Genomic DNA, 27,488 nt, shown 5'->3' with positions numbered 1-27,488 from the left:
AATAATGCCAGAACCGGTGCAAGCACCTTGGTGAAGACCCGCGGAGCCGAGGCGAGCCCAAAGGGCAACGCCACGAACTGGTAGTGATCCTCCGCAATGGCAAATCGAAGGTATCTCTGATGCCCCTCGAATATGGGGATGTGAAGGTACGCATCCTTCAAATCGATGGAGGCCATGAATTCCCCCGGAACCAGGGCAGCCACCACCGAGCGCAGGGACTCCATGCGGAACTTGCGAACCCGCACAGAGCGGTTCAGAGCTTTCAAGTCCAGAATCGGACGAACCTTGCCCTCCTTCCTGGGCACGGTGAACAGATTGGAATAAAACCCCCGAAATCTGTCCCGATGAGGCACCGGAACCACCACACCCTGAGCCCTCAGGTCCCGCACCGCCAGGTGCAGATCCCGCAGGCGCTCTGGAGACAGTTGTAGATTTGAGGGAAAAAATCTGCTCTCCGGCCGAGAGAGAAACTCGATCTTGTAACCAGATCGAACGATTTCCAGAACCCATCTGTCCCGCACACGGGCCAACCAGGGCTGAAGAAAACCGAGCAAGCGTCCCCCCACCCCAAAACTGGGTGAGGGCGCCCCTTCAGGCCGAACTGTTATGGGCCGCAGGTCCGGATTGGCCGGACTTCTGTTTCCCAGACCAGGGCTTCTTCTGAGAACCTTGGCCTTTGAACGGTTTGCCCTTGTAGTGCGGCCGAAAGGCACGAAAGGACCCCTGAGGGGGCCGAAAATTCGCATGCTTCTTCCCAGAAGCCCCCTTAGCCTTGGGGAAATGGGGCAAGAGAGTGCTCTTACCCCCGGTGATCCCCTTAATCAACACATCCAGGGACTCCCCAAAAAGGCGAGACCCATCATAAGGCAGATTGGCTAAGGTTTTACGTGAAGATTGGTCCACCGACCAACATTTCAACCAAACCAGGCGGCGAGACAACACCGCCACGCTGTGCACACGTGCAGCCAACGGAATCAGGTCCAGGTCCGCATCACACAGATACATGACACCCTGGTGGATCTGATCCACCATATCCAGGGTCGCCGGCGAGGCCGAATCGGCCACTAGGACGCGCCTAAGCATCTGCGTCCAACTTGCGATCGCCTGGGCCGCCATGAGAGAAGCAAACAGAGCCTTAAGCATAGAACCCGTAACAGAATAAGTATGACGGGCAAGAGACTCCAGTCTCCTATCCGTGGCATCACGGAAAACAGGGGAACCCTCTGCAGGAATCGCAGTGGCTTTGTTCAAAACCGCAATTGCATGATCCACTGGTGGAGGCACACACCACCGTTCATCAGTGGCAGGCGAGAAAGGATAACGCAGCTTGAATTTACTTGGTACCGCAAAAGGTTTGCGCAGATCGCGCCATTGATCCTTAACAGCGCGCTGAAAATCAGCATTGCAGGGAAAAACCTGCGGCGTCCTGCGTTTTCTCTGCGTCCCATAAGCCGCCAAGGCAGCGGGAGGACACACTTCGTCCTGCAAACGCAGCGTTTGCTTAATGGAAGCAATCAACTCATCCATGATTGCAAGCTCTTCAGGCGAGCCAGGGGGAGAATTATCGACCCCCTCAACTTCAGCCTCCACCTCAGACCCCACTAGATCAAGAGAGGAGCGGGTCCCTGCCAGAACAGCCCCATCACCTTCACCCTCAGAATCAGAGGACAGAGCAACTCTGGGCCGTTTAGTAGATTGAGCAGCCACCAGCATTTGCACCTGGGCAGCAAGGCCAGCCACAATAGTGGCTAAATCCCCCCTGGGGGGGAAACAGCGGTCCCCTGGCTTTCCACCAATACTGTGGGAAACTTGCCCTCCTGAGAATCCATTGCCCCTGTATGCCAGACAACCAAGGGTTAACTGCCCCCTTTTAGCAAGCGCGGCAAGCGCAGCCCACCGCACCACACTCAGGCACAATGAGACCCCCACAGGGAATATACAGACTGAATACAGGCAATGGCAAACAGGAATAGAAGGATAAAACCTGAGGAGACCCCGCTGCTGCTGCTGCTGCCTCGATCGGTGTTCCAGGAAAGAGGAAGTGATGCTGCCAGGGCGCTCTATGTAAGCCTATGGAGGCTACAAGAAAAAGGCCGCCGTGCATGTAAACCATGCGGCCGGAGCGGGCGCCGGTAAAATGGCGTCGTTTGGCGCCGAAATTCGCCGCTCCATAGTGCATAAAAACACACACAAGCTTATCCCATTATATGGATACATGTTAGATCGCCGCAGCGATCGCTGTATATGCCCCAACATGCCATAAAAACATGCCCCACAGCACACAGCTTCCCACACTGCCCAGCCTGACACACACAGTGTCACACAGCTCCCCCCCCCCCCCCCTTGCAGCCCACAGCATGCAGCCGAGAGATAGGGAGACAAGCAGTGTGAATAAAGGCAGGTTACACAGTCCCAGACTGAGACCCCCCCCAGACAGACAGGTCCCCACATAGATACACTTACCTCACATGGCGTGGGGAACCCGCACAGGCGAACAAGCCGCTGCACATGAGGCAGGGAGAGTCGCAATTCAAGACGCACACAATGGCGGTTAAGAAACCGCACAGCGTCCGGTGAGGTAGCCACCTCACCAATCATCCCTGCACCGAACAGGGATGGGTCGTTCACTGTGCCAGGAGCGTTACCTGGCTGAACGCTCGATGGCAGACTGGGAAGCCACTGACCCACGACCTGCGATCAGGGGGATCAGCCCGAGACCCAGTCCGCATGATCCTCTTCGTCCGAAGAACTAACTAATGCTGACCAAAATAACAGCTAAGTAAAGGTAGAGAAAAAAACTCAAACAAAATATTAAAAAGAAGAAAGAGTCTGGGACAAAAAGTCCCAGCACAGAGAGAGCCAGCCACTCCTGACAAGCTAGACATTAAAACTGAGATATGGTTGCAGGAAGTAGGAGGGTATTGACTGAGGGGACCACCCCTTGAGGGTGGGATATGTTAAAGCTTTATTGTTAACATATTCTGTTGCCTAGCTACTCCTTCGGAGCAAAGTCTAATACCCCATATGTGACGAATATGAAGAGGCGGCGACTGTCGGAGGACGTAAGAGAAAATATGTTTTAGCACAGTACCTTTCCTCATTCAGCCAGGTATTGCACTGTAGGGGGAAGCAGAGAGCACAGCACACTCCCCCTCCCTTTACTTTCACTTTTTAAGCCGACAGGGCTCCCTCACAGTGCAGATGTAGTTTGGCAGGGGATCGGGAAATCAGGCTCATCTGACAGCCCTTCTCCCTCATGATCCGGCGGCACACTGGTTGAGAAAGGATGATATAACATTCCAGCTCCAGCTGCCCCTTCCCCCGTGACATCGGGAAAGGGTTCTTCTCCCCACACCCATTGCCACTTTTTAAAAACAGCTTGGCTGTGCAGGGTTCCACCTACGCAGCTACATCTTTCATTCATCAATTGCTGTGTATGAACTACAAGTATTGTCTGCCACCACTGCAGACAACCTGTAGCTTCAATGGGCTGTGGGGATGCTGAAGAACATTCTCGTATTCCACTGACATATCCTCTAGCTTTCAAACACAAAGCCCGTACAGACTGAAAGCGAGAGGACATGTCTGCAGGTGCCCACATTGATCTGCTTATCGTGGGTGCAATGCTTTCCAGGCTACTGTTGGGTAAAAATAAAAAAAATACATATTTCTTTTTCCTGCAAATGTATGTGCATTTATCTTTTCTATAAAGATGAACTTATCCTTTAAAACATTTAATGCAAGTTCCTTTTAAAACAAACTGCTTTGGAAACGTGTTGATCGGTTAGCTGCAGGCGCAGTGGGTAAGACTGCTTTGGGATGTGAAAGACTGATGAGGCGCCTCCTGCAGGGAAGTAGGATCCACTGCATTTAATTTCGGTGTATACAGAGAATTCTGAGGTCCCCTGCAAATAGCATCTGTCATCTGGGGCATTCCTAGGTTTCAAACTTATTTAAAGGGTTATTCTGCTCCAAACCAAAGTTTTAGTATTAGGCGATTGCTGAATATTGAGGTTTTTTAAGCTTTCTTTTATTTCCACTAACAAATCTACAGAGGTTGGGACTGAGCAGGAAATCAGGTACAGCTGACCGTTATGTGTGGTGGTTCTTTCCGCCAATTTCTATGTTATTACAGGCCAGAGCAGTGAAACAGGGTTTGGTGGGAGGAACCAATGAGTGTGATAGGGGAATAAAAAGGTTAACACTACTAGAAGTGTTACTTTCTTTACAGGAGATGGGTTTATTTGTTCTTTACCTACTTCCCTCCCAAGCATATTCTGACACTTCTCTCCTACATGTCAAAATTACCATTTTTTTTCTAGAAAACTACTTGAAACCCCCAAAAATTATACATTTTTTTAAGCAGATGCCCTAAACCAGGGCTTGACAAAATTTGCCTGAAATCTAGGAGCCAGTTTTTTTTAGACAAACAACCAAGCTTTATTTCCAATAAAATAACATACTAAATTTACACATAAAGACGACTAGAACCCCACTCTCCTCTATAGGGCAATCGGATGGAAACAGACTGTCTGTCTGTTTCCATCCGATGCCATTTGATCCGATCCACGGGATGGATAGAAAATAGAACCACCAGCCGTCTGTTTTTGGCGGATAGGATCAGATGGCGGCAGATTACCGCTCCATAGAGGAGACTGAAGGGTCCGATCAGGTCTGCCTGAAAAACTGACAGGCGGACCTGATCAGACAGCCCGTGTGAAAGGAGCCTTCAGCTGTGGCATGGCGATGAGGAGAAAAAAAAAAAAAATTATATATATATATATATATATATATATATATATATATATATATATATTTATTTATTTTTTTTTATTCTTTTTTTATAATAATACAGTAAAACCTTGGTTTGAGAGTAACTTGGTTTGAGAGCGCTTTGCAAGACAAGCAAATTTTTTAAATAAATTTTGACTTGATATACAAGCGATGTCTTGATATACAAGTAGTGTCATGTCACAACTGGGTATAAAAGAGAAGAGAGGCACCTCTAAGTGTAGCAATATGGTTACATTTAATGAAGGTTCAATATTTAGCAGCTTACATGGTTGATGATTAAAACAGGCACATCTAAGTATGCAGGCATCCAGAGTAAAGAGGTCCACATAGACCATCCTCCGCACTGCCATCTTCATCACACCCTTCCACGCTGCGCTCCACGAGCGATTCAAAGTCTCGCTTTCAGATCACTACTGCAGGGTAGTCTTCCCAATCACAATTGCAGACTGACAGTGGTGAGAGCCAGTGGTTCAGAAGATGGTCTATGTGGACAGCTTTACCCCAGATCCCTGCATACTAGACATATGCCGGTTTTCGGTAATTCGATATATCGCGGTATTGCATAGCCACGGTATTGTTATTGTGGCATTTTTAAAATACCGAGTTTATCTGCTCCTGGGTCTGACTTGTGAATTGATACATTTTAGTGAGCTGGATGACTCATTCACTCACACAGCTAAGCCTTTCAGCATAAGTCTCCTAACTATAAACAAAAATGTTTACATTTGTATCTTTTCCTTCCCTCTGCCAGGGAGAAAGGAAGTTTAACCTCTTGAAGACTGGACCTTTTTCTGACAATTGTTGCTTGCAAGTTAAAATCAGTTTTTTTTTTTGCTAGAAAAGTACTTAGAACCCCCAAACATTTTATATATTTTTTTAGCAGAGACCCTACAGAAAAAAATGGCGATTGTTGTAATATTTTATGTCACACTGTATTTGCGCAGCAGTCTTTCAAACGCAATTAATAGACTTTAATGAAAAAAAAAAAACGTAACAGTAAAGTTATCCCAATTTTTTTTTTTTTGTTACACAGAGAATCGTGAGAGAATCGTGATCTTTATTCCAAGCTAAAAAATCGTGATTCTCATTTTGGCCAGAATCGTGCAGCTCTAATATATATATATATATATATATATATATATATATATATATATATACACACACACACACACACGCATAGCAGCCCACATTACATTATTATATAGCCATCAAGCAGTGTCTGGCCTACCTGGTGATGACTGGTTCTGGCGCTCTGATCCGATGGCCTGGTCTTTAAAGGGGCAAATCAAGATAAAAACACCGGTCCTCCTGCAGGTTTAACCAATTAATGACTTTACTATTGCTTTAGGCCTGGTTCACATGTATGCGGGTTGGGGGCCCACATTTGCACAGGCATAGCAGCCCATTGATGTGAATGGCCTTGAGCTGCTATGCCTGCGTTTTCAGCTGAAAAAAGGTGCATGCAGAATTTAAAAAAATGCAGTGGCCGTGAAATCCATCCTTCTTTTGCACCATGCGACTTACCTGCCGTTGCTGCACACGCAAACTGTTTTTAAATGCCGTGCCCACGTATACAAAAAATGCAGAAAGCTTGCCAGAGCAGGAACTGCAGGTTAGTCGCATGGTGCAAAAGCAGGATGGATTTCAAGGCCACTGAATTTTAAAAAAATGCTGCATGCACCTTTTTTCTGCGGAAAATGAGGGCATAGCAGCCCGTTCAAATCAATGGGCTGCTATGCCTGTGCAAATGTGGGCCGCCAACCCGCATACATGTGAACCGCCAACCCGCATACATGTGAACCACCAACCCGCATACATGTGAACCAGGCCTTAAGCAATAGTAAAGTAATTTATAAACAACACCTCCTTCAGGTTTAACCACTTCTTGACCACAAGGATTTGCCCTCTTAATGACCAGGCCATCGGATCGGAGCCGAGCGCCAGGACCAGTTATCACCAGTTAGGCCAGACACTGCTTGATGACCTATTTTAGGCCTGGTTCACAGAGTCTGTACTGACTGACTATATAATAATGTGCATAAGTGAACCAAAGCCCCTAAATTCAGCAATGAAATTGAAGTTAGGTGGAAATTTAATAATTTAAATTTAATAATAGAATACCGTGATAATACCGTATACCGTGGCAAAACCTTAATCAATTAATCGCAGCATGAAAATCTGATACCGTCACAAGCCTACTGCATACTTAGATGTGCCTCTTTAATCATCAACCATATGAGCTGCTAAATGTTGTACCTTCATTAAATGTCCCCATATTGCTACACTTAGAGGCGCCTCTCTTCTCTTTTATACTCTGTAGCTCCTGCTGGATTTTGCTTCTAATCCCCTAGTGGAGGCGCCATTTGTGGATGGACATTTTATGATGACACAACCTATCACATTGCTATAATCTTTGTATATAGACTATAAACTGAAAGACTTATGAAAAATTGGTTGTGGAATGGATCATCTGAGTTTCCATTATTTCTTATGGGAAAATTTGCTTTGATATAAGAGTGCTTTGGATTACAAGCATGTTTCCGGAACGAATTATGCTCGCAATCCAAGGTTTTACTGTAATAGAAAAAAAAAAGAAAAAAATGGATTTTTGTAAAATCTTACCGTAAAATCCTTTTCTCTTAGCTCATTGACAGACGTAGTCCTCGGTGATACACCACCTTCGGGTTATGTTGCCTCCACAGGAGCAGGACTAGACAGGAAATTAAAAAGCTCTGGCCACACCCTAGGGGCAGTCCCAGAGGGTATATCCTCTCTCTCTCTGCCTCAGCAAATCAGTTATGTGAAAAAGCAGTCTTTAGAGATTTTAACCCAACTCAAAAAACAGAGGGGCGGGGACTACGTCTGTCAATGAGCTAAGAGAAAAGGATTTTACGGTAAGATTTTACAAAAATCCATTTTTCTCTAGCGCTCATTGACAGACGTAGTCCTCGGTGATACACCACCTTCGGGACGTCCCAGAGCAGTATCACAAATGAGGGGTGGGAAAATGAAATCAAATCCCAATCTAGAAGGCCCAACCGGTGCCAACTAGAAGTTTACAATGCTCATCCTTAATGATGAGACTCAACAAAAAAAGAGAAAACAGAAAAAAACCCTCGAGGTAGACCACCGGTCTCCTCAAATTGCGGCCTGCAAAACCTTGCGGCCAAATGAGGCATCCGCCGATGCCGTCACATCAATTTTATAGAATTTTGTAAAGGTATGTACCGACGACCAGGTGGCCGCCTTACCTACCTGGACCACTGCCGCCTGATGGCGAAAGGCCCAGGAAGTACTGAGCGCTCGAGTGGAGTGCGCCCTAACAGGGAACGGAGGACTCTGACCCTTAATAGAATAAGCCTGTACCACCGTTTGTCTAATCCATTTGGCAATGGTCGCGGCAGATGCAGGCAAACCCTTTCTGGGGCCATCCGTGATCACAAAAAGTGAATCCGTCTTACGGAATGATTCCGTAGCTTTCAGGTATACCCTGATTGCCCGAACCACATCTAAGGAATGCAACGCATGTTCCCGATGATGCTTGGGCTGAGGACACAAGGAAGGTAGTACAATATCTTCATTCAGATGAAAATCTGAAACCACCTTAGGAAGAAAAGATGGCTTAGGATGAAGTACTACCTTATCCCTATGAATCACTAGGTATGGGGACTGGCATGATAATGCAGCCAGTTCTGACACCCTGCAAGCAGAAGTAATAGCCACCAAGAAGGCCACCTTCTGGGATAAAGTAAGCAAGGGAATCTCCCTGATGTTTTCAAAGGGAGGTTTCTGTAGAACCGACAAAACCAAATTAAGATCCCAGGGCGGTAAGGGCGTGCGGACTGGAGGAGCCAGGTGCCGCACCCCCTGGATGAAATTCCGCACCAAGGGCTTGGTAGCTAAAGGTTTCTGAAAGAAGATTGCTAATGCTGAAACTTGACCCTTGATGGTGCTCAAGGCTAGCTTCTGCTCAACCCCTTGTTGCAAAAAGGCCAATATTCGAGTCACCGAATAGGTACGTGGAGGAAATCCTGAAGATTCGCACCACGCAATATAAGTCTTCCATGTGTGATAATAGACCTTGCTGGAAGTCGCTTTCCTTGCTTTAATAAGGGTAGGAATGACTGAAGTAGACAAACCTCTGTCCTTCAGTACTTGGGTCTCAATGGCCAGGCCATTAAACCCAGCGACTGTAAAGCATGATGGTAAATTGGTCCTTGAGACCACAGACACTCCCTGAGACGAAGTTCCCACGGAACGTCTGCGACTAGCATGTCCAAGTCGGCCAGGCCGGCTTGAGGAGGCCAGCCTAGAATTTCTAGGACCACTGGCGCTGATAGAATCTGAACCAGGCGTCCCTAGAGGTATCTGGCCCCGACCATCCGAGAAAGTCTGGTCGTTTTCTGTTCCCACACATTTATCAGATACCTGATTGTTATCAGGAAGGGTGATCTTTTCTGGTTGAACCTCAGGGACCGAAGTCACCCGACTAGAGGCTACTTGGCCTATCTGGTCAACCAGATCCGATTCCTGTGAGGTATAGGGACTAATCTTAGGAAAAGGTAAAGGAAAAGATCTATTCAGGGAACGGTAACTACCGCTTCCTGTAGTACTTAAATGTTGGAAGGGAAGAATCGCACCGGTAGTAGTGGTTGAAGCTCGATCTAATGTCCTGAATACCGGTGAAAACGTCCCCCCACCCTGAAACCGGGTGGGGGCGCACCTTCAGGCTGTGCACTCCTTTGCTTCGGGTTTGGCTGGGTTGGTCCTCTGCTTGTCCGACCAGCCCTTCTTGAACCCTCCTGGAGGAGTCTTGCCTTTCCCGCTAGTACCAGCCGGGCGCCCTTTATGGGCGGTAAAGAAAGGTCCTCGCTTGTTGCGAGGTCCCTTAGCTTTAGCAGCCTGTGGCAAAAAAGTGCTCTTGCCCCCAGTGGCATCCTTAATGATTTCATCTAGGTTGGCCCCAAATAAACGATTCCCCTGAAAAGGGAGATTTGTCAAGGTCTTTTTGGAACCTAGGTCAGCTGACCAGCATTTTAACCACAGCACACGTCTGAGGATCACCGCTGACATAGATGCATGCCCTAATAAGGGAGTAGTGTCCAAGGCTGCGTCACAGATAAACTGTAGCCCTTGTATAATCTGTTCCATCAAATCAGATGTCTCCTGGGGAATATCTTTTCCCCTAAGGTCTTGGCGTACCATTTTCGCCCATTCCGTAAGTGTCTGGGAAACTAGACCAATAACAATTACTGGTCTAAATGCTGACCCTATCAGAGAGAAGATGGTGCGGGACTCCGCTTCCATCTTTCGATCCACCGGATCCTTAAAGGACGAAGTGTCCTCCACTGGGATAACCGTGGCTTTATTCAGCCTGGAAATAGGTGGATCCACCACTGGTGGTACCGTCCATTTCTTAATGATGGATTCCTCAAACGGATAGCGTCTAGCAATACGCTTGGAAATAGTAAAGGTACGTTTAGAATGCTCCCATTCTCCTTTAATCTGATTACCGAAACATTTGGGTACAGGAAAAACCTTCACCGTTTTGATGGGCTTATTAGTACCAAAAGGAATCTCTGTTTCAGTTGCCTCTGCCGGTAAAGCCTCAAGTTTTAAGGTTTCCTGCACTGCCACAACTAGTGCGTCCACCAATGCTTCTTCCTGAATTATAGCAGGAGAAGAAGCGTCCTCCTCACTGTCTGAGGGGGCTTTACCTGGGATAACAGCCCTTGCAGAGGAACCTGCAACTGCAGTGACCATCTCTGAATCTGAGTCAGAGGTGTCAGATAGTATAGGGGTAGGCGGGGGTCGCCTACTTGACCCCCGTCCCTGACAGGCCGCCTCCACCTGAGCCACCATAGACTCCAAAATTGCTGTAAATGACTCTACACTCTGTGCACCGGCGGGTCCCGTGGCCCCCTCGAGGGAAACAGGTGGGGGAATATGTGTGGCAGGATCCATGATAATTCCAGTCACTTCCTGGATAATATAATTCAAAAATAAAAAACTTTTTTTTTTTTTTTTTTCCAGACCCCCAGCGCCACAAAAAGCCCCTTAGTGTTACCTGCTAGGGATCCCTATCGATCGAGAGAGAGAGATAGACCCCCAGGCTCACCACTTGATGCTCAGAGTTTAACTGCAACAGGTTACAGCGCTGTCTTGACAAACAGGAAGTCTTTTGGCTGGCTGCCCAGGAAGAAAGGAGGCGGCTCCGCCCCTCTGCACGCCTTCCGGCGCCTCCCCTAGCTCCACGAGGTGTTAGGATCACCTCAAACATGGCCGCCCCCATGCTGGAGACACGAGGCTACGCCAAAATGGCGGCTCGTGCGATCCAGCAAAAAAAATGGCGGCGGCCTGTACTGAATAGCGGTGTGCTGCAGGGCACACAACACTCTCTCTGCATGGGGATTTGGCGTGGTTGGCGGTACCGGCCCTGGCGGACCGCATGGCCATTCGGGAGGCCTGCTAATAGCTGGAGATCTGATTAGGAAGGCAGTCTACATGTCCGTGGCTTCTGACTGGTAGGTAGCTTATTCTTATCACCGTAAGATTCCCAGAATGCCACAGATTACAATCTTTTTAACATGTATACAATTAGATTGTTAGCTCCCAAACCAAGCCTCCTGGCTTTTTGCACATAAAATCACACTCAAAGTAGGAGGATCTGTGTCATGTTATAGGATAGAGAGGGACTCTATCTTACCATACAGAGAGGGGCCCGCGTTCACCACAAAACCCGTCAGGGGAAAAGGGGGAACATACTACTCACCATACCGGAACCAGGCGGGCACCAACTCCTGACAGTACCCCTCTCCACCGGGGCGGGAGGGCTGTCGACCGATATGGACGCCGTGACTCATGGTCTTTGGCGTTTCAGCGAGACGTTTAACTCGCGGGGTCAGTCCTTTAATGGGACTTTGTCGCGGCCGACCCAGCGCGGAGCTATGGCCTGCACGCGCTCGTAGGCTGAACTGGGGTGACCACCGGATCTCAACATCCAGCCCGTCGCCCAGTTCAGCTTTCTTGCTTGAAGATCTCACAGAAACACTGGAGAAAAAAAGCTGTCTAAAAAATCCTTTAAGAAAAAAAATCTTGCCAGGACCTAAGATCCCAGCAAGGTATCTAGGTCCTTACTCCTAACTAGACAGAAAATAACTGATTTGCTGAGGCAGAGAGAGAGAGGATATACCCTCTGGGACTGCCCCTAGGGTGTGGCCAGAGCTTTTTAATTTCCTGTCTAGTCCTGCTCCTGTGGAGGCAACATAACCCGAAGGTGGTGTATCACCGAGGACTACGTCTGTCAATGAGCGCTAGAGAAATAATTATTATTATTTTTTTTTTAATAATTTAAAAAATAAAAAAATAATAACCACACTCCATATCCACTTACCTTAAAGCAAAGGTAAGTGGACAGGGAGATGAAGCCTGCAAAAACTTCCCTCTCATCTCCTCTTGGGAAGGAGATGGACAGGCATTGAGGCACAGGCAGGGGAAACAGCCATTAGTGACTGCTTTTCAAACTCCCGGCCACCACAAGAGGGCGCTAGTTCCCCGTTTTCTCACTGAAGTCCGAAAAGCCGCGGCCTCAATTATCGGATGGTGTGGTAGTCCGTTAACTCGGGGAGTGGGTGGGGGGGGGGGGGCGCAAAAGGGACAAGACACCTCCTGCAGTGCACCCCTGGAGCCAGGTCGCTAATTCTAGTCGCCAATGCCCGGGGTTTGTCGAGCCCTGCCCTAAACAATAAAGGGGTTGTAAACCCACTCTGATAACGTGTACCTATAGGTAAGCCTATAATAAGGCTTACCTATAGGTACTGTAAATATCTCCTAAACTTGCACAGTTTAGGAGATATTTACCTTTTCATGTAGCCAATGACGTCACCAGCGCATGCGCTCTGACGGAACGGCCACCCGTGCCATTCCTTCAGAGCCTTGTGCCGTGAACTGCGGCTCCCGCGCGCGTGCATGAATGGAGTGATGTCATCGCACCTCCGGCCCATTAGATGGCCAGAGGATGTGAACCAGGAAGCAGGACTGTCGAACATGTCAGCCGTGTCACTGGTGAGCAGGCGGCAATTGTGGGGACTTCGTTCTAAGGTAAGTATTTCATAATGAGCTAGTATGCGATGCATACTAGCTCATTATGCCTTTGTCTTACAGGGGTTTATTTTGTTTACAACCTCTTTAAAATGGTGGCTGTTGCATATATTTATGTCACACGATATTTGCACAGCAGTTTTTCAAACACTTATTTTTGGAAAAAAATACAATTTGATGATTTTTAATGCGCAAAAAAAAAACCCCACCTCACATGTGTAGTGTGAACAAACCTATGCATGCACGACCTATGTATGCATTCACCTTTGAACACAAGCACAGGAGGCCAGGGGCACTTACTTTTTTTTTTCATTAAAAAAAAAAAACAAAAAACGTAATGGTCCGATTTATTTTTATTTTTTAATAAATATATGGAGAGATCAGGGGTCTATTAGACACGGGATCTCTCCTCTAGCCGCCAAAACAGCAGATCATATACAGATCAGTCTGATCAGCTGCTTCATCGGCTATTAACCGGCCAGTAAAAAAAAAAAAAAAACAGAAAGTGACAAAATTTTCTTTGCTTTTGGCATTTTAGACTATAGACATGATCAGGGATATTCCACGGAACCTTGCTATGCTTATAATCCCAGTTTGTCCTTGCTAAAAACAAATAGCCTGACTTTGTAAGTAGATTAATCTCTCTACCTAAAGCTGGCGATAGATGGATCAAAATTCATCTTATTCAGCAGGAACCAAATTAATTTTGATCCATGTATGCCCGTTCCTGTTCGTAAGAAGTTGATCAATTGATTGACTTTTCATGAAAGGTCCTGCTATAGGATTTTGCTTCAATCAGCACTTGCAGCCAGTCAGCTGCAGTGCCCAAAGGGGTACGCTGAAACCAGGGGCTTCCCATTGTTAGATGCTTGTAAGTATTTATAGTATCTGTTTTAAGTGTACCTCCTAATTTCCTAAAATAGGTTTTGAGACCCTTTAATTTCGGTGTCCAGTATATGTCTGACCGCAGCTAAGTCCTCCCAAACCAACAATCGGTTTATCCTATCTGCAATTGGATTAACCTAAGCAGCTTGGAGACAACACTGTTCAACAACGCTTTGGCAACTTATCACCACACCTGTGTATCAATACAGCATTCAGCAAGTACGTCAAAGATACCATCTTTCTTACAACTTTGTAACTGAAGGCGTTTGATTTCTGAAAACTCCCCTTCAGGAATGTTTTGTCGACTACTGTTCATCCTTCAGCGATTGCAGTTTCCAAAAATCAGAATTGGCGTTAAGGCCTGCTTGTATTTCTGGGGATTTGTGCTAAATCAAGACGAAATTTGAGCCATAGATGGCCCTACACGCACCACCTGGCTTGAAAAAATCCAATTTAAAAATCAACTGTGTTAGTGGAAAAGTATTGGCTGAAGAATGACTGCATCTGGAGGCCTTTAGACTTGCAAGCCTCTGATGTATAAATAAGCAAATGTGAGGAGTGCAACAGCTTAATTGTTTACCCGTACTGGTGTTTCCTCTGGCGTAGATGAACTGCTGGATGATCTAGACCTTTCAGCTTCTGTAAGAAAAAAAAAAATGGTTTTGTTAAAAGTACAGTCCATTAACCACTTAAGCCCCGGAGGATTTTCCTGCTCAAAGACCAGAGCCCTTTTTTCAACTTGGCATTGCGTGACTTTAACTGACAACTGCGCAGTCATGCAATGCTGTACCTAAACAAAATTTACGTCCTTTTTTCCCCACAAACAGAGCTTTCTTTTTGTGGTATTTGATCACCTCTGCGCTTTTTATTTTTTGCGATATTAATAAAAAAAAGAGCAAAAATTGAGAAAAAATGCCATTTTCAACTTTGTCTTTTAAAAATATCCAATATACTCAATTTATGTCATATTTTGGCCAAAATGTATTTAGCTACATGTCTTTAGACAAAAAAAAATCTCAATGAGCGTATTTTTATTGGTTTGCGCAAAAGTTATAGGGTCTACAAACTATGGTGTAAATACTATAATTTACGCAGCTTTCATTTCTGACTGCCTATCTCATTTCATGAAGTGCTAAAATGGCAGGGCAGTACAAATCCCCCCCCCCCCAGTTACCACTTTTTGGAAAGTAGACATCACACTGTAAAGCGCTGCGCAAACTGTTGGCGCTATATAAATCCTGTATAATAATAATACACATCCTAAGGAATGTCCTGAGAGGCACGTTGAGTTCATTGAATATTTCATTTTTTTGTCACGTGTTTGAAAAATGACTAAAAAATACAAAGTTGACAATGAAATGATATATTGCTCACACATGCCATGGGTATATGTGTAATTACACCCCAAAATATATTCTGCTGCTTCTCCTGAGTACAGGAATACCACATATGTGAGACTTTTTGGGAGCCTAGCTGTGTACGGGAACCCGAAAACCAATCCCCACCATCAGAATTTCAAAGGGCGTACATTTTTCATTGCATTTTCTCACTACCTGTAACGGTTTAGGAGGTCCTGAAATGTCAAGATAGCACAAACCCCCCCCCCCAAATGACACCATTTTGGAAAGTAGACACCCCAAGCTATTTGCTGAGAGGCATGGTGAGTCCGTGGCATATTTTATTTTTTCCCACAAGTTTCAGGAAAATTACATTTATTTTTTTTTAATTTTATTTTTTAAACACAAAGTTGTCACTAAAAGATAAATTGCTCACACATGCCATGGGTATATGTGGAATGTCACCCCAAAATACATTCTGCTGTTCCCCCCCCCCCCCCGCACTACCTGTCACAGTTTCGGAGGCCCTAAAATTCCAAGATAGCCCAAAACCCCCCAAAATGACCCCATTTTGGAAAGTAGACAACCCAAGCTATTTGCTGAGAGGCATAGTGAGTCCATGGAATATTTTATATTTTGCCACAAGTTCCGGGAAATATATATTTTTTTTTACAAAAAGTTGTCACTAAATCATATATTGCTCACACATGCCATGGGTATATGTGAAATGACACCCCAAAATACATTATGCTGCTTCTGAGTACAGGGATACCCCATGTGTGAAACTTTTTTGCAGTCTAGCCGAGTACAGGACCCCGAAAACCAATCCCCACTTTCAGGCTTTCCAAGGGCATAAATTGTTGATTTCACTCCCGACTACCTATCACAGTTTCGGAGGCCATGAAATGCCAAGACAGCACAAACCCGCCCCCCCTCAAGTGACCCCTTTTCGCAAAGTAGACACGCTAAGCTATTTGCAGAGAGGCATGTTGAGTGTTTTGCAGATCTCACTTTTTGTCACAAAGTTTTGGAAATTGAAAAAAGAGGGGGGAAAAAAAAAAGCATTTTACTGTTTTTTTTTCTTAATTTTCCCAAAAAAATGAGAGCTGAAAAATACTCACCATGCCTCTCAGCAAATAGATTGGAGTGTCTACTTTGCAAAATGGGGTAATTTTGGGGGGGGGGGGGGGGGGGTTGTGCCATCTTGGCATTTCATGGCCTTCAAAAGTGTGATAGGCAGTAAGGAGTGAGATCAAAAATTTACGCCCTTAGAAAGCCGGAAGGTGTGGATTGGTTTTCGGGGTCCTGTACGCGGCTAGACAGCAAAAAAGTCTCACACATGGGGTATCCCTGTACTCAGGAGAAGTAGCAGAATGTATTTTGGGGTGTCATTTCACATATACCCATGGCATGTGTGGGCAATATATCATTTACTGACAACTTTGTGTAAAAAAAAAAAAAAATATGAATTTTCCCAAAACTTGTGGCAAAATATAAACTATTCCATGGACTCACCATGCCTCTCAGCTAATAGATTGGAGTTTCTACTTTGCAAAATGGAGTCATTTGGGGGGGGGGGTTGTTCTATCTTGAAATTTCAGGGCCTCTGAAACTGTGACAGGTAGTGCAGAGGTAAAATAAGCAATTTACGCCATTAGAAAACCTGAAGATGGGGATTGGTTTTCAGGGTCCCGTACACAGCTAGGCTCCAAAAAAGTCTCACACATGTGGTATCCCTGTACTCAGGAGAAGCAGCAGAATGTATTTTGGGATGTCATTTCCCATATACCCATGGCATGCGTGAGCAATATATCATTTAGTGACAACTTTCTGTAAAAAAAAAAAAAAACAACAAAAAAAAAAACAAAAAAAAACCAAATTGTCACCTTCCCGAATTTTAGGGCAAAATATAAAATACTCCATGGACTCAATATGCCTCTCAGCAAATAGCTTTGGGTGTCTACAAAAAGGGGTCATTTGGGGGGGTGTTTGAACTGTCCCAGAATTTTATGCTCAATCTTAGCCACACATCACCCACTCTTCTAACCACTTGAAAACCAAGCCTTTTCTGTGACTTTGTTTACATGAAAAAATATTTTTTTTTTTTACTATAAAATTACTTTGAGCCTCCAAACATTCTATATTTATTTAAAGCAGAGGCCCTATAGAACAAAATGGTGGATGTTGCAAATTTTTTTGTCACACGGTATTAGCGCACAGATTTTCCAAACGCAATTTCTGCAAAAAAATTGAATTTTTGTGAGAACTTACCGTAAAACTCTTTTCTCTGAGTCCTTTGACAGTCGCCGCCCACTCATTCATTCTGCACGTCTGGGTATTGGCCTTCTCCGCAGGAGTAAGGTAGGCATAAGATTTTGTTAGAATAATCACAAAACCTTTGTATAGACACACCTACAGGGGGCTGTCCTTCTGGTCAATACCCCCAGCTAGCCTCATTCCCAATTCAGTTTGGTAGCAAGCAGTACAGAGATCCATGAACCCCAAAAGAGGGGCGGCGACTGTCAGAGGACTCAGAGAAAAGAATTTTATGGTAAGTTCTTACAAAAATTCTATTTTCTCTTACGTCCTCTGACAGTCGCCGCCCACTCATTCATTCTGCAGGTCTGGGACGTCCCAAAGCAGTGTAGATGTGAGGGGTGTGAAAACGCAACCGTCAAAGAGGCAACGCAGCACCCAGGTCAGAGAAAATAATCTTTTCTTATCCAGAAAAAACTGGGCAACAAAAAGCTCAACAGGAGCGAACCCAGGAAAAACAAACAAGAAAGAAAAAACCCCAACAGGAGGAGACAGGCAAAAAACTACCCTGTCTCCCCTAAGGCATTGCCGCACTCAAAACTTTGCGGCCAAAAGAGGCGTCCGCTGATGCCAATACATCAAGTTTGTAAAACTTTGTAAAGGTATGCACGGACGACCAGGTCGCCGCTTTGCACACCTGAGTCACCGACGCCTGATGGCGGAAGGCCCAAGACGCACTAATCGCTCTGGTAGAGTGCGCTGTGACAGGGAAAGGATTACCTAATCCCTAATCGAATAGGCCTGCACAATCGTCTGTCTGATCCATTTTGAAATGGTTGCCGCAGACGCAGCCGTACCCTTCCGGGGTCCCTTTGGGAAGGACAAAAAGACAATCCGACTTCCTCAAAGGATTCAGTAGACGACAGGTAGACCCTGATCGCCCAGACCACATCTAAGGAATGCAAAGCAAACTCCTTAGGATGCTTAGGCTTCGCACACAGCGAAGGCAAGACAATGTCCTCATTGAGGTGGAAGTCTGAAACCACCTTCGGAAGGAAGGACTGATGAGGTCGCAAGACCACTGTATCCCTATGAACAACCAGATAGGGGGAGTGGCAAGATAGGGCCGCCAACTCCGAAACTCTGCGAGCAGATGTGATCGCCACCAGAAAGGCAACTTTTCATGACAGCATAGGCAGAGGAATCTCACGGATGTTCTCAAAAGGAGGACGTTGTAAAACGGACAGAACCAAATTCAGGTCCCAAGGGGGCCAGGGTGCCCTCCTAGGGGGAGCCAGATGGCGTACCCCTTGAATAAAGGTGCGGATCAAGGAATTTGACGCCAGTGGACGCTGAAACAGAATGGCCAGCGCAGACAATTGGCCCTTAATCGTGGTCAGCACAAGACGCTGATCCACACCGGTTTGCAGGAAAGCCAACACCCTCGCCACCGAAAAGGAACGGGGATGGAAACCCTGCAACTCACACCAGGCGAAATAAGCCTTCCGGGTACGATAATAAATCTTACCAGAGGAGGCCTTCCTGGCCTTGAGCAAGGTAGGACTGACTGCCGACGAGAGACCCCTGTCTCTCAAGACTTGGCTTTCAACAGCCACGCCATCAAAGCCAGCGACTGTAAAGCAGGATGGAAGATCGGCCCCTGAGACAAAAGATTGTCTCGAAGTGGAAGCTCGATAACCATTTGCATGATGTCCGCGTACCAAGACCGACACGGCCAGTCTGGGGCCACCAGAATCACCAACCTCGGTTCCAAGACCAACCTGTGGAGGAATCTGGACAACAACTGAATCGGGGGAAAGGCATAAAACAGTCGATACCGATGCCAAAGTACCACCAATCTTGTCCGAAGCGTCCGCCAGAGGGTCACGTGTTCGTGCCACGAACCTTTCCACCTTTTTGTTGAGACGAGATGCGAACAGATCCACATCCGGGGATCCCCACCGCACACACAGCATCTGAAACACCTACGGGTGTAGGGACCATTCCCCCTGGTCCAGGGTCTGGCGACTCAGATAGTCCACCTGCCAGTTCTCCACACCTGGAATGTGAACTACCTAAATCGCCGGGACTTGCGTCTCGGCCCAGGACAGAATCTCAGCCACTTCCTTGGCCGCCTGGGCACTCCTGGTGCCCCCTTGGTGATTGATGTAAGCCACAGCAGTTGCGTTGTCCGTCTGTTCACGCACTTGGCAGCCCTGAAGCCGAGCCGACCAACGGAGCAAACAGAGCCTGATTGCCCGCAGTTCCAAGACATTTATCTGCAGGGAGTACTCCCCCTCCGAGCAAGTTCCCTGGGCACACAACTTGCCCAGGACTCCACCCCAGCCCGACAGGCTGGCGTCCGTGGTGACCACAGTCCACAGCAACGGCCAGAAGGACTTGTGGGCTCAAAGAAATCCTCCTTTCCAAAGACTGAGGATGTCCGTCCCACTTGACTAGAATCTCCGCTTGAAGCGATCTCGTGTGAAACTGCGCAAATGGGATTGCCTCAAAAGCTGACACCATCAGGCCCAGGGACCGCATGCAGGTCCGAAGTGAGGAGAGCTCGTTGTCGCTGAGAGACCTGACCTCGTCCTGCAGGATCCGGAGCTTGTCCTCCAAAGAAAGACCTTTGCCTGGGCGGAGCCCCGAATCATCCCCAGGTAGGAGAGACGAACCTAAGGGGACAAAGTCGACTTCTGAAAATTGATGGTCCATCCGAAATCCTAGTGCGGCTGAACTGTGATCGACAGATCGCGCAACAGGGTGGCAGTGGAACTCGACCTTAACAGGAGATCGTCCAGATAACCGAGAATTGCAATCCCCTGTACCCATAACAAGGCTAGAACAGGAGCCAACACCTTGGTAAACACCCTTGGAGCCGAAGCTAGACCGAAAGGCAACGCCACGAACTGATAATGCTCCTCCGCGATTGCGAAGCGGAGGTACCTCTGATGACCCTCGTAGATAGGGATGTGTAAATATGCATCCTTTAGATCGATGGAGGCAAAGAAATCCCCTGGACTCAGGGATGCCACCACCGACCGGAGGGACTCCATCAGAAACTTCTGAACCCACACAAAGCGGTTTAGGGACTTTAAGTCCAGAATCGGACGCACTTTGCACTCCTTTCTGGGCACTGAACAGATTGGAGTAAAAACCCCGAAACCTGTCCCGCTATGGAACCGGGACGACCACTCCTTGGGCAAGGAGGTCCTGAACCGCCCGGTGGAGATCCCGGAAACGATCGGGAGTTAAATGAAGATTTGAGGGAAAGAACCTGTCTGCGGGGCGAGACCGGAATTAGATCTTGTACCCTGAGCGAATGAGTTCTTGAACCCACCTGTCCTGAACCTTGGACAGCCAGGGCTGGGGAACACAACACAGATGTCCCCCCACCCCTGAGACGGGTGAGGGCGTCCCTTCAGGACGAGGTGGACTGGGTTGCTGTGCCAGTGTGGCCGCCTTTGGACTTACCCGCCCATGGCGTCTTCTGGCCACCAGAGGCCTTGAAGGACTTCCCCTTTTCCTGTGTCCTGAAGGCACGAAAGGACCTCTGGTTAGGTTTAAAAGAGGGACCCCACTTGGCGCGGGACGATTTCCCCCTAGCCACCTGGGGCAAAAGAGTGCCCTTACCCCCAGTGAGCCCTTTGATCAGTTCATCCAGAGAGTCCCCAAAAAGATGACTCCCCGCAAAAGGGATGTCAGTCACTGTCTTTTTTGAAGACTGGCCAGCCGACCAGCTTTTCAACCAAGTAATGCGGCAGATTGGAACCGTGACCGCCGACAGCCGTGCGACTAAGGGAGCCTCATCCAAGGCCGACTCACACAAGTACAGCACAGCCTGGGCCATTTGATCCACCATCTCCAGCGCAGCAGAAGAGGCGGATTCAGCAATTAGAGTGCGCCTAAGTGTCTTGGCCCACTCTGCAACAGCCTGAGAGACCATTACCAAAGCGAACACGGGTTTCAGCAAGGAACCCGCTACTAGATAGATGTGGCGGGAAAGTGTCTCCACCCGCCTGTCCGCCGGGTCTTTAAACACCGGGGAATCCTCTACGGGCATTAAAAATTGATTTTTGTAAGATCTTACCGTAAAATCCTTTTCTCTTAAGCTCATTGACAGACGCAGTCCTCTTTGATTAATATCAAATTGGGTTATACTGCCCTCTACAGGAGTAGGACACTAGGCAGAAGAAAACGTTCTGGCCACACCTTAGGGGCAGTCCCAGAGGGTATATCCTCTCACTTCCTGCTACAGGATGTCAGTTATGTCACAAAGCAGTGTCAGAGAATTTAACCCAACCCAACTCAAAAATAGAGGGGCCGGTACTGCGTCTGTCAATGAGCTTAAGAGAAAAGGATTTTACAGTAAGATCTTACAAAAATCCATTTTTCTCTGTCGCTCATTGACAGACGCAGTCCTCTTTGAGTAATATCAAATTGGGACGTCCCAAAGCAGTGCCACAAATGAGGGGTGGGATAACGGAAATCAAAATCCAATCCAGAAGGCCCAACCGGAGCCAACCAGAAGCATTAAGGACTCATCGAGCAAAAAGATGAGACCCAAGTGAAAAACCCAACAAACCCTCGAGGTAGACCAACGGTCTCCTCAAACAGCGGCCTGCAGGAACCTTGCGGCCAAAAGAGGCATCCGCCGATGCCAGCACATCAACCTTATACAATTTTGTAAAGGTATGAACCGACGACCAGGTAGTCGCCTTGCAAACCTGAACGACTGACGCCAGATGGCGGAAGGCCCAGGAAGCGCCCGAGTGGAGTGCGCCTTAACAGGGAACGGAGGAATCCGACCCTTAATAGAATAAGCCTGTACCACCGTCTGTCTGATCCATCTAGAGATGGTCGCGGCAGAAGCAGGCAACCCCTTTCTAGGGCATCCGTGATCACAAAAAGTGAATTTGTCTTCCGAAACGAGTTCGTAGTAGTCAAGTGTACCCTGATCGCCCGAACCACATCCAGGGAGTGTAATGCAAACTCCCAAGGATGACTGGGCTTAGGACACAGGGAAGGTAACCCAATATCCTCATTCAGATGAAACTCTGAAACCACTTTAGGAAGGAAGGATGGATCGGACGAAGAACCACCTTATCCTTATGAACCACCAGATATGGGGAACGGCAGGATAATGCCGCCAGTTCTGACACCCTGCGTGCAGAAGTGATAGCCACCAGAAAGGCCACCTTCTGGGATAAAGTAAGCGAGGGAATCTCCCTGATATTTTCAAAGGGAGGTTTCTGAAGAACCGACAGCCAGCCCAAATTAAGATCCCAGGGCGGCAAGGGTGCGCGCACCGGCGGAGCCAGGTGCCGCACTCCCTGGATGAAACTCCGCATCAAGGAATGAGTAGCCAGAGGCTTCTGAAAGAAGATTGCTAATGCTGAAACCTGACCCATGATAGTGCTCAAGGACAGTTTCTGCTCAACCCCCTTTTGCAGAAAAGCCAATATTCGGGCCACCGAGTAAGAACGTGGAGGGAACCCAAGGGATTCACACCACGCGATATAAGACTTCCATGTGCGATGATAGACTTTTCTGGAAGTCGCTTTCCTCGCTTTACTTAAGAGTAGGAATAACTGAAGCTGACAAACCCTTGTCCTTCAGCACCTGGGTCTCAACGGCCAGGCCGTTAAGCCAGCGATCGTAAAACAGCATGGAAGATCGGTCCCTGAGACAGCAGATCCTTCCTGAGAGGAAGTTGCCAAGGGACGTCCGTGACCAGCCTGACCAGGTCAGCGTACCAGGCCCGACGGGGCCAATCCGAAGTCACAGGGATGACTGGAATTCCCTCCACCTCTATCCTGCGAAGAAGTTTCGACCGCAACTTGAGAGGAGGGAAGGCATACAGTAGCTGGTACTGCCCCCACAGGGCGACCAGCGCGTCTGCTAGAGGATCGCGGGAGCGAACTACAAACCTCCGCACCTTCCTGTTGAGTCGAGATGCCAACAGATCTATATCCGGGGTGCCCCAATGAAGGCACAATAGGTGAAATACCTCTGGATGAAGAGACCATTCCCCTTGATCCACAATCTGACGGCTGAGAAAATCTGCCTGCCAATTTTCCACCCCCGGAATGAATACCGCGGAGAGAGCTGGAACAAATCGTTCCGCCCAATGAAGGATGCCGGCCACTTCTATGGCCGTCAGGTCACTCTTGGTGCCCCCCTGGTGATTGACGTAAGCCACTGCCGTGGCATTGTCCGACTGAATCCGCACCGGGCTGCCCCGGAGCTGCTTGGTCCAGTGAATCAGACAAAATCTGATCGCTCTCTGTTCCAATACATTATCGGTAACCTGGATTCTTCCAGGGACCAGGGCCTTTGAGCAGATAGTCTGCCGAGAACCCCACCCGGATAGTCTGGCATCCGTGGTGACAATAGTCCAATAGATTGGACGAAATGACTTCCCCTGACTGAGCATTGGTGATCGAACCCACCAAACCAGAGATTCCCTGGTTCGTTCGCTCAGCCGGATCCGAATGTCCAGGGAATCGGGATTCCGGTTCCATTTGAGAAGAATCTCCTTTTGGAGAATTCGGGTATGAGACTGGGCAAACGGTACTGCCTCGAAGGAGGGCACCATTAGTCCCAGAACCCTCATGCAAATCTGAAGGGAAGGCTAGTTGACAGACAATCACAACTGAGTCGTCGACTGTTCCAAAGAGACCGTGGTGATCTCCAAGTTTGGCAACAGAGCCTAAGGAGACTCTGCACAGACAAGAAGGTCGTCCAGGTAGCCTAGAACCGACATGCCTCGCTGTCGCAACAGCGTCAAATTCGGGGTTAAAACACTTTTGTGAAGACCCGGGGAGCAGAGGCGAGACCAAGGGGTAACGCCACAACTGATAATGGTTCTCTCCCACAGCAAAGCGAAGGAACGCTGATGTCCTGCATGAATGGGAATGTGAAGATAGGTATCTTTGATGTCTATGGACGCCAAACTATCCATCTGATGCAGGGAGGCCACCACTGTGCGAATGGACTCCCTTTTGAATTTTTGCACCCGGACAAAATAATTGAGGGCCCTCAAGTCCGGAATTGGACGCAGCTTGCCCTCTTTCCTGGGTACTGTGAACAGGTTCGAGTAGAATCCCTGAAACTTTTTCCCCCCAAGGGATCGGACCACTCCTTGCCCAGCAGAGCCTTTAAGCGATCCGGGGATAGTCGTATGTAGGAAGGGGAGAATCGCACCGGTGGAAATGATCGAAAACTCGATCTTGTATCCTGCCCGTATGACCTCGCGAACCTATTTGTCTGGATTTCTGGAAAGCCACGGGTCCGGAAACCGGTGAAGACGTCCCCCCACCCCAGATATGGGTGGGGGTGCCCCTTCAGGCTGCGTGGTCTTATCTTCAGGTCTGCAAAGACCGAATCTTTGTTACCCGACCAGCATTAAGCCTACAGCACCTGGTATTCCCAGGCAGTTTCTCATACAGGTACTAAACAGGCCCAACCCTGTTTAGCTTCCCAGATCAGACGAGATCGGGCGCATTCAAGGTGATGCGGCCGTAGGCCCCTTTGAAACCCCTATGGGGTCTTTGGAGGAGCTCGCCTTATCACTCGCCTTAGAGGAACGAAACAATTTTTTATGAACAGAAAAAGAAGGTCCCCGTCTGCGACGAGGTCTCTTACCTTTCGTAGCCTGTGGTAGAAAGGTGCTCTTGCCTCCAATGAGACCCTTGTTAATTTTAACCAAGGTAGCACCAAACAGGCGATCCCTTTGAAAAGGGGGATCAGCCAAAAGCTCTTTTTGGAAGCTTAATACGCCGACCAGCACTTTAACCATAACATGCGCCGAAGGGCCCCGCCGAGATCGATACACGCCCCAGCAATGAAGCGGTGTCCAGGGCGGCGTCACAGACAAGCTGTAGCGCTTGTATCATCTGCTCCAGCAAATCCGATACTGCCGGGGGGAGACTTCTCCCCCCCAGATCTCGGCGTAACAACTTGGTCCACTCTGTCAATGTTTGTACAACCAGAGCAATGGTGAACACTGGCCTAAAGGCTGACCCTATCAGGGTAAATATCGAGCGGGATAAAAGATTCCGCCTTACGGTCCACTGGATCCCGAAAAGACGGAGCATCCTCCAACGGGATAACAGTAGCTTTATTTAGTCTGGAAACCGGCGAATCCACCGATGGTGGTACCGTCCATTTATTAAGGAGAGATTTTTCAAACGGATAGCGTCTAGCAATGCGTTTGGAAATACCAGGGGTTCGTTTTGGACGGACCCATTCTTCCTTAATTATATCTTGAAAACATTTGGGCAAAGGAAACACCTTTGCCCTCTTGGTAGGCTTGCGAGTACCAAAGGCAATTTCAGTATCAACTGCTTCCGTAGGTACAAGTTCAAGTCTTAAGGTTTCCCGCACAGACACAATCAGTGCATCGACTAGCGCTTCATCTTGCGCTATAGCGGAGGGAGAGATGTCCTCCTCACTCTCCGAGTAGATGGGACATGAGACACTAGCCTCAGAAGGGGGGCCTGCAGCTGCTGTGACAGGCTCAGAATCTGTATCTGAAATGTCAGATGAAATAGGAGTAGGCGGGGGTCGCTTCTTTGCGCCCCGTCCCTGACAGGCCACCTCCACCCGGGATACAAAAGACTCCAAAACCGCTGACAATGCATCAATAGTAAATGGGGAACTGGAGGGTCACCTCGAAGGGATCAGGTGGGGATACATGTGCGGCAGGGTCCATGATTAATCCAAGAACACTTGCCAGCAAATAAGAATTGAAAAAGAAAAAAAGCTTTTTTTTTTTTTGTAATCCCCCAGCGCCCCTCAGTGTTACCTGCTTCGGACCCCCACAGAGAGAGAGAGAGACCCCAAGGGCTCACTACCTGATGCCGAACTGCTCTCAGCGCTGTCCTTTACAGAACAGGAAGTTTTGTGGATCGTTTTCCCGGGTAAAGGAGGCGGCTCCGCCCCTTTACATGCCTTCCGGCACTCCCACTGCTACTCCTCGGGTAGCTGGGTGTATCCAAAATGGCCTCCCCCATGCAGGAGACACCAGGCTACGCCAAAATGGCGGCCCCGCGCGGCCTGCGGGAGATGGCGGCGGCCTGCGGACGGCCTGTGGAAGGATGGCGGCGGCCTGCAGAATCCGTGCGGCCTGCGGATTCCGTGCGGCCGGCGGGAGGATGGTGGCGGCCTGCGGGAGGATGGCGGTAGTCCATGAAGCTGCATCACTAGCATTAGGTAGGTGCTTGATCATATCACCCTCTCTTACATGACTACTTCAAACAGTAACGCCAGCGGCGCCCTGTCCCCATCCCGGACTGCTCTCAGTCATGGGTCCTCCTTTTACAGCGCCAGTTCTTTACAGTTAATATCAGATAGTCAGCTCCCAAACCAAGCCTCCTGGAGTGGTATCTCTTTTTTCACCAAATCACACTATCAAGAGGGAGATTTGTGAGGCATGTCATAGGATAGAGGGGGAACCCAGGATCAAGAGGGTCTGACCATCCACAGAGGGGCCCGTATCCATTCCCAAAACCCGACAGGGGAGAGGGGGAATATTCTACTCACCATACCGGAACAGGCGGGCACCCACTCCTAACAGAACCCCTCTCCACCGAGGTGGGGGGGCTGTCGACCAAAACGGACGCCGCGACTCAGTTTCTGACTGGTCGTAGGCGTCCTGGCGAGACGTTTAACTCGCAGGGCCAGTCCCCATCCAGTGGGACTATGTCGCAGGCCGACCCAGCGCGGAGCTAGGGCCTGCACGCGCTCGTAGGCTGACTGGGGTGACCACTGGATCTCAACATCCAGCCCATCGCCCAGCTCCAGCATAATTGTTTAAATGTTTCGCGGCCGATCCAGCGCGGAGCTGGAATCTGCACGCGCTTGTAGGCCGGCTGGGGTGACCACTGGACCTCAACATCCAGCCCGTCGCCCAGATCCGGCATAATTGCTTGAAGATCTCACAGGAACAACTGGAGAAAAAAAGCTAACTAAAAAGAATTTATCTAAAAAATCTTGCCAGGACCAAAGATCCCAGCAAGGAACTTAGGTCCTTACTCCTGACTAGACAGGAAAAAAACTGACATCCTGTAGCAGGAAGTGAGAGGATATACCCTCTGGGACTGCCCCTAA

The 27,488-nt window shown here is 48.2% G+C and overlaps 1 protein-coding gene across 1 annotated transcript in view; it reads right to left on the bottom strand.

Annotated features, from left to right (window-relative positions):
• Positions 1–27,488, bottom strand: part of LOC309548232 (uncharacterized protein) — a gene marked incomplete at its 3' end in the record, with an annotated part of 168,232 nt that overhangs the window by 30,997 nt on the left and 109,747 nt on the right. Inside the window, exon 5 of the mRNA XM_082248184.1 lies at positions 14,360–14,418. Coding sequence (XP_082104310.1) covers positions 14,360–14,418 — 59 coding nt within the window. The remainder of the gene's footprint in view (positions 1–14,359; positions 14,419–27,488) is intronic.

This window comes from Pelophylax lessonae (assembly GCF_965119305.1).
Source record: "Pelophylax lessonae genome assembly, chromosome: 2".
NCBI lineage: Eukaryota > Metazoa > Chordata > Amphibia > Anura > Ranidae > Pelophylax > Pelophylax lessonae.
This window is presented reverse-complemented; position numbering and strand designations above follow the sequence as displayed.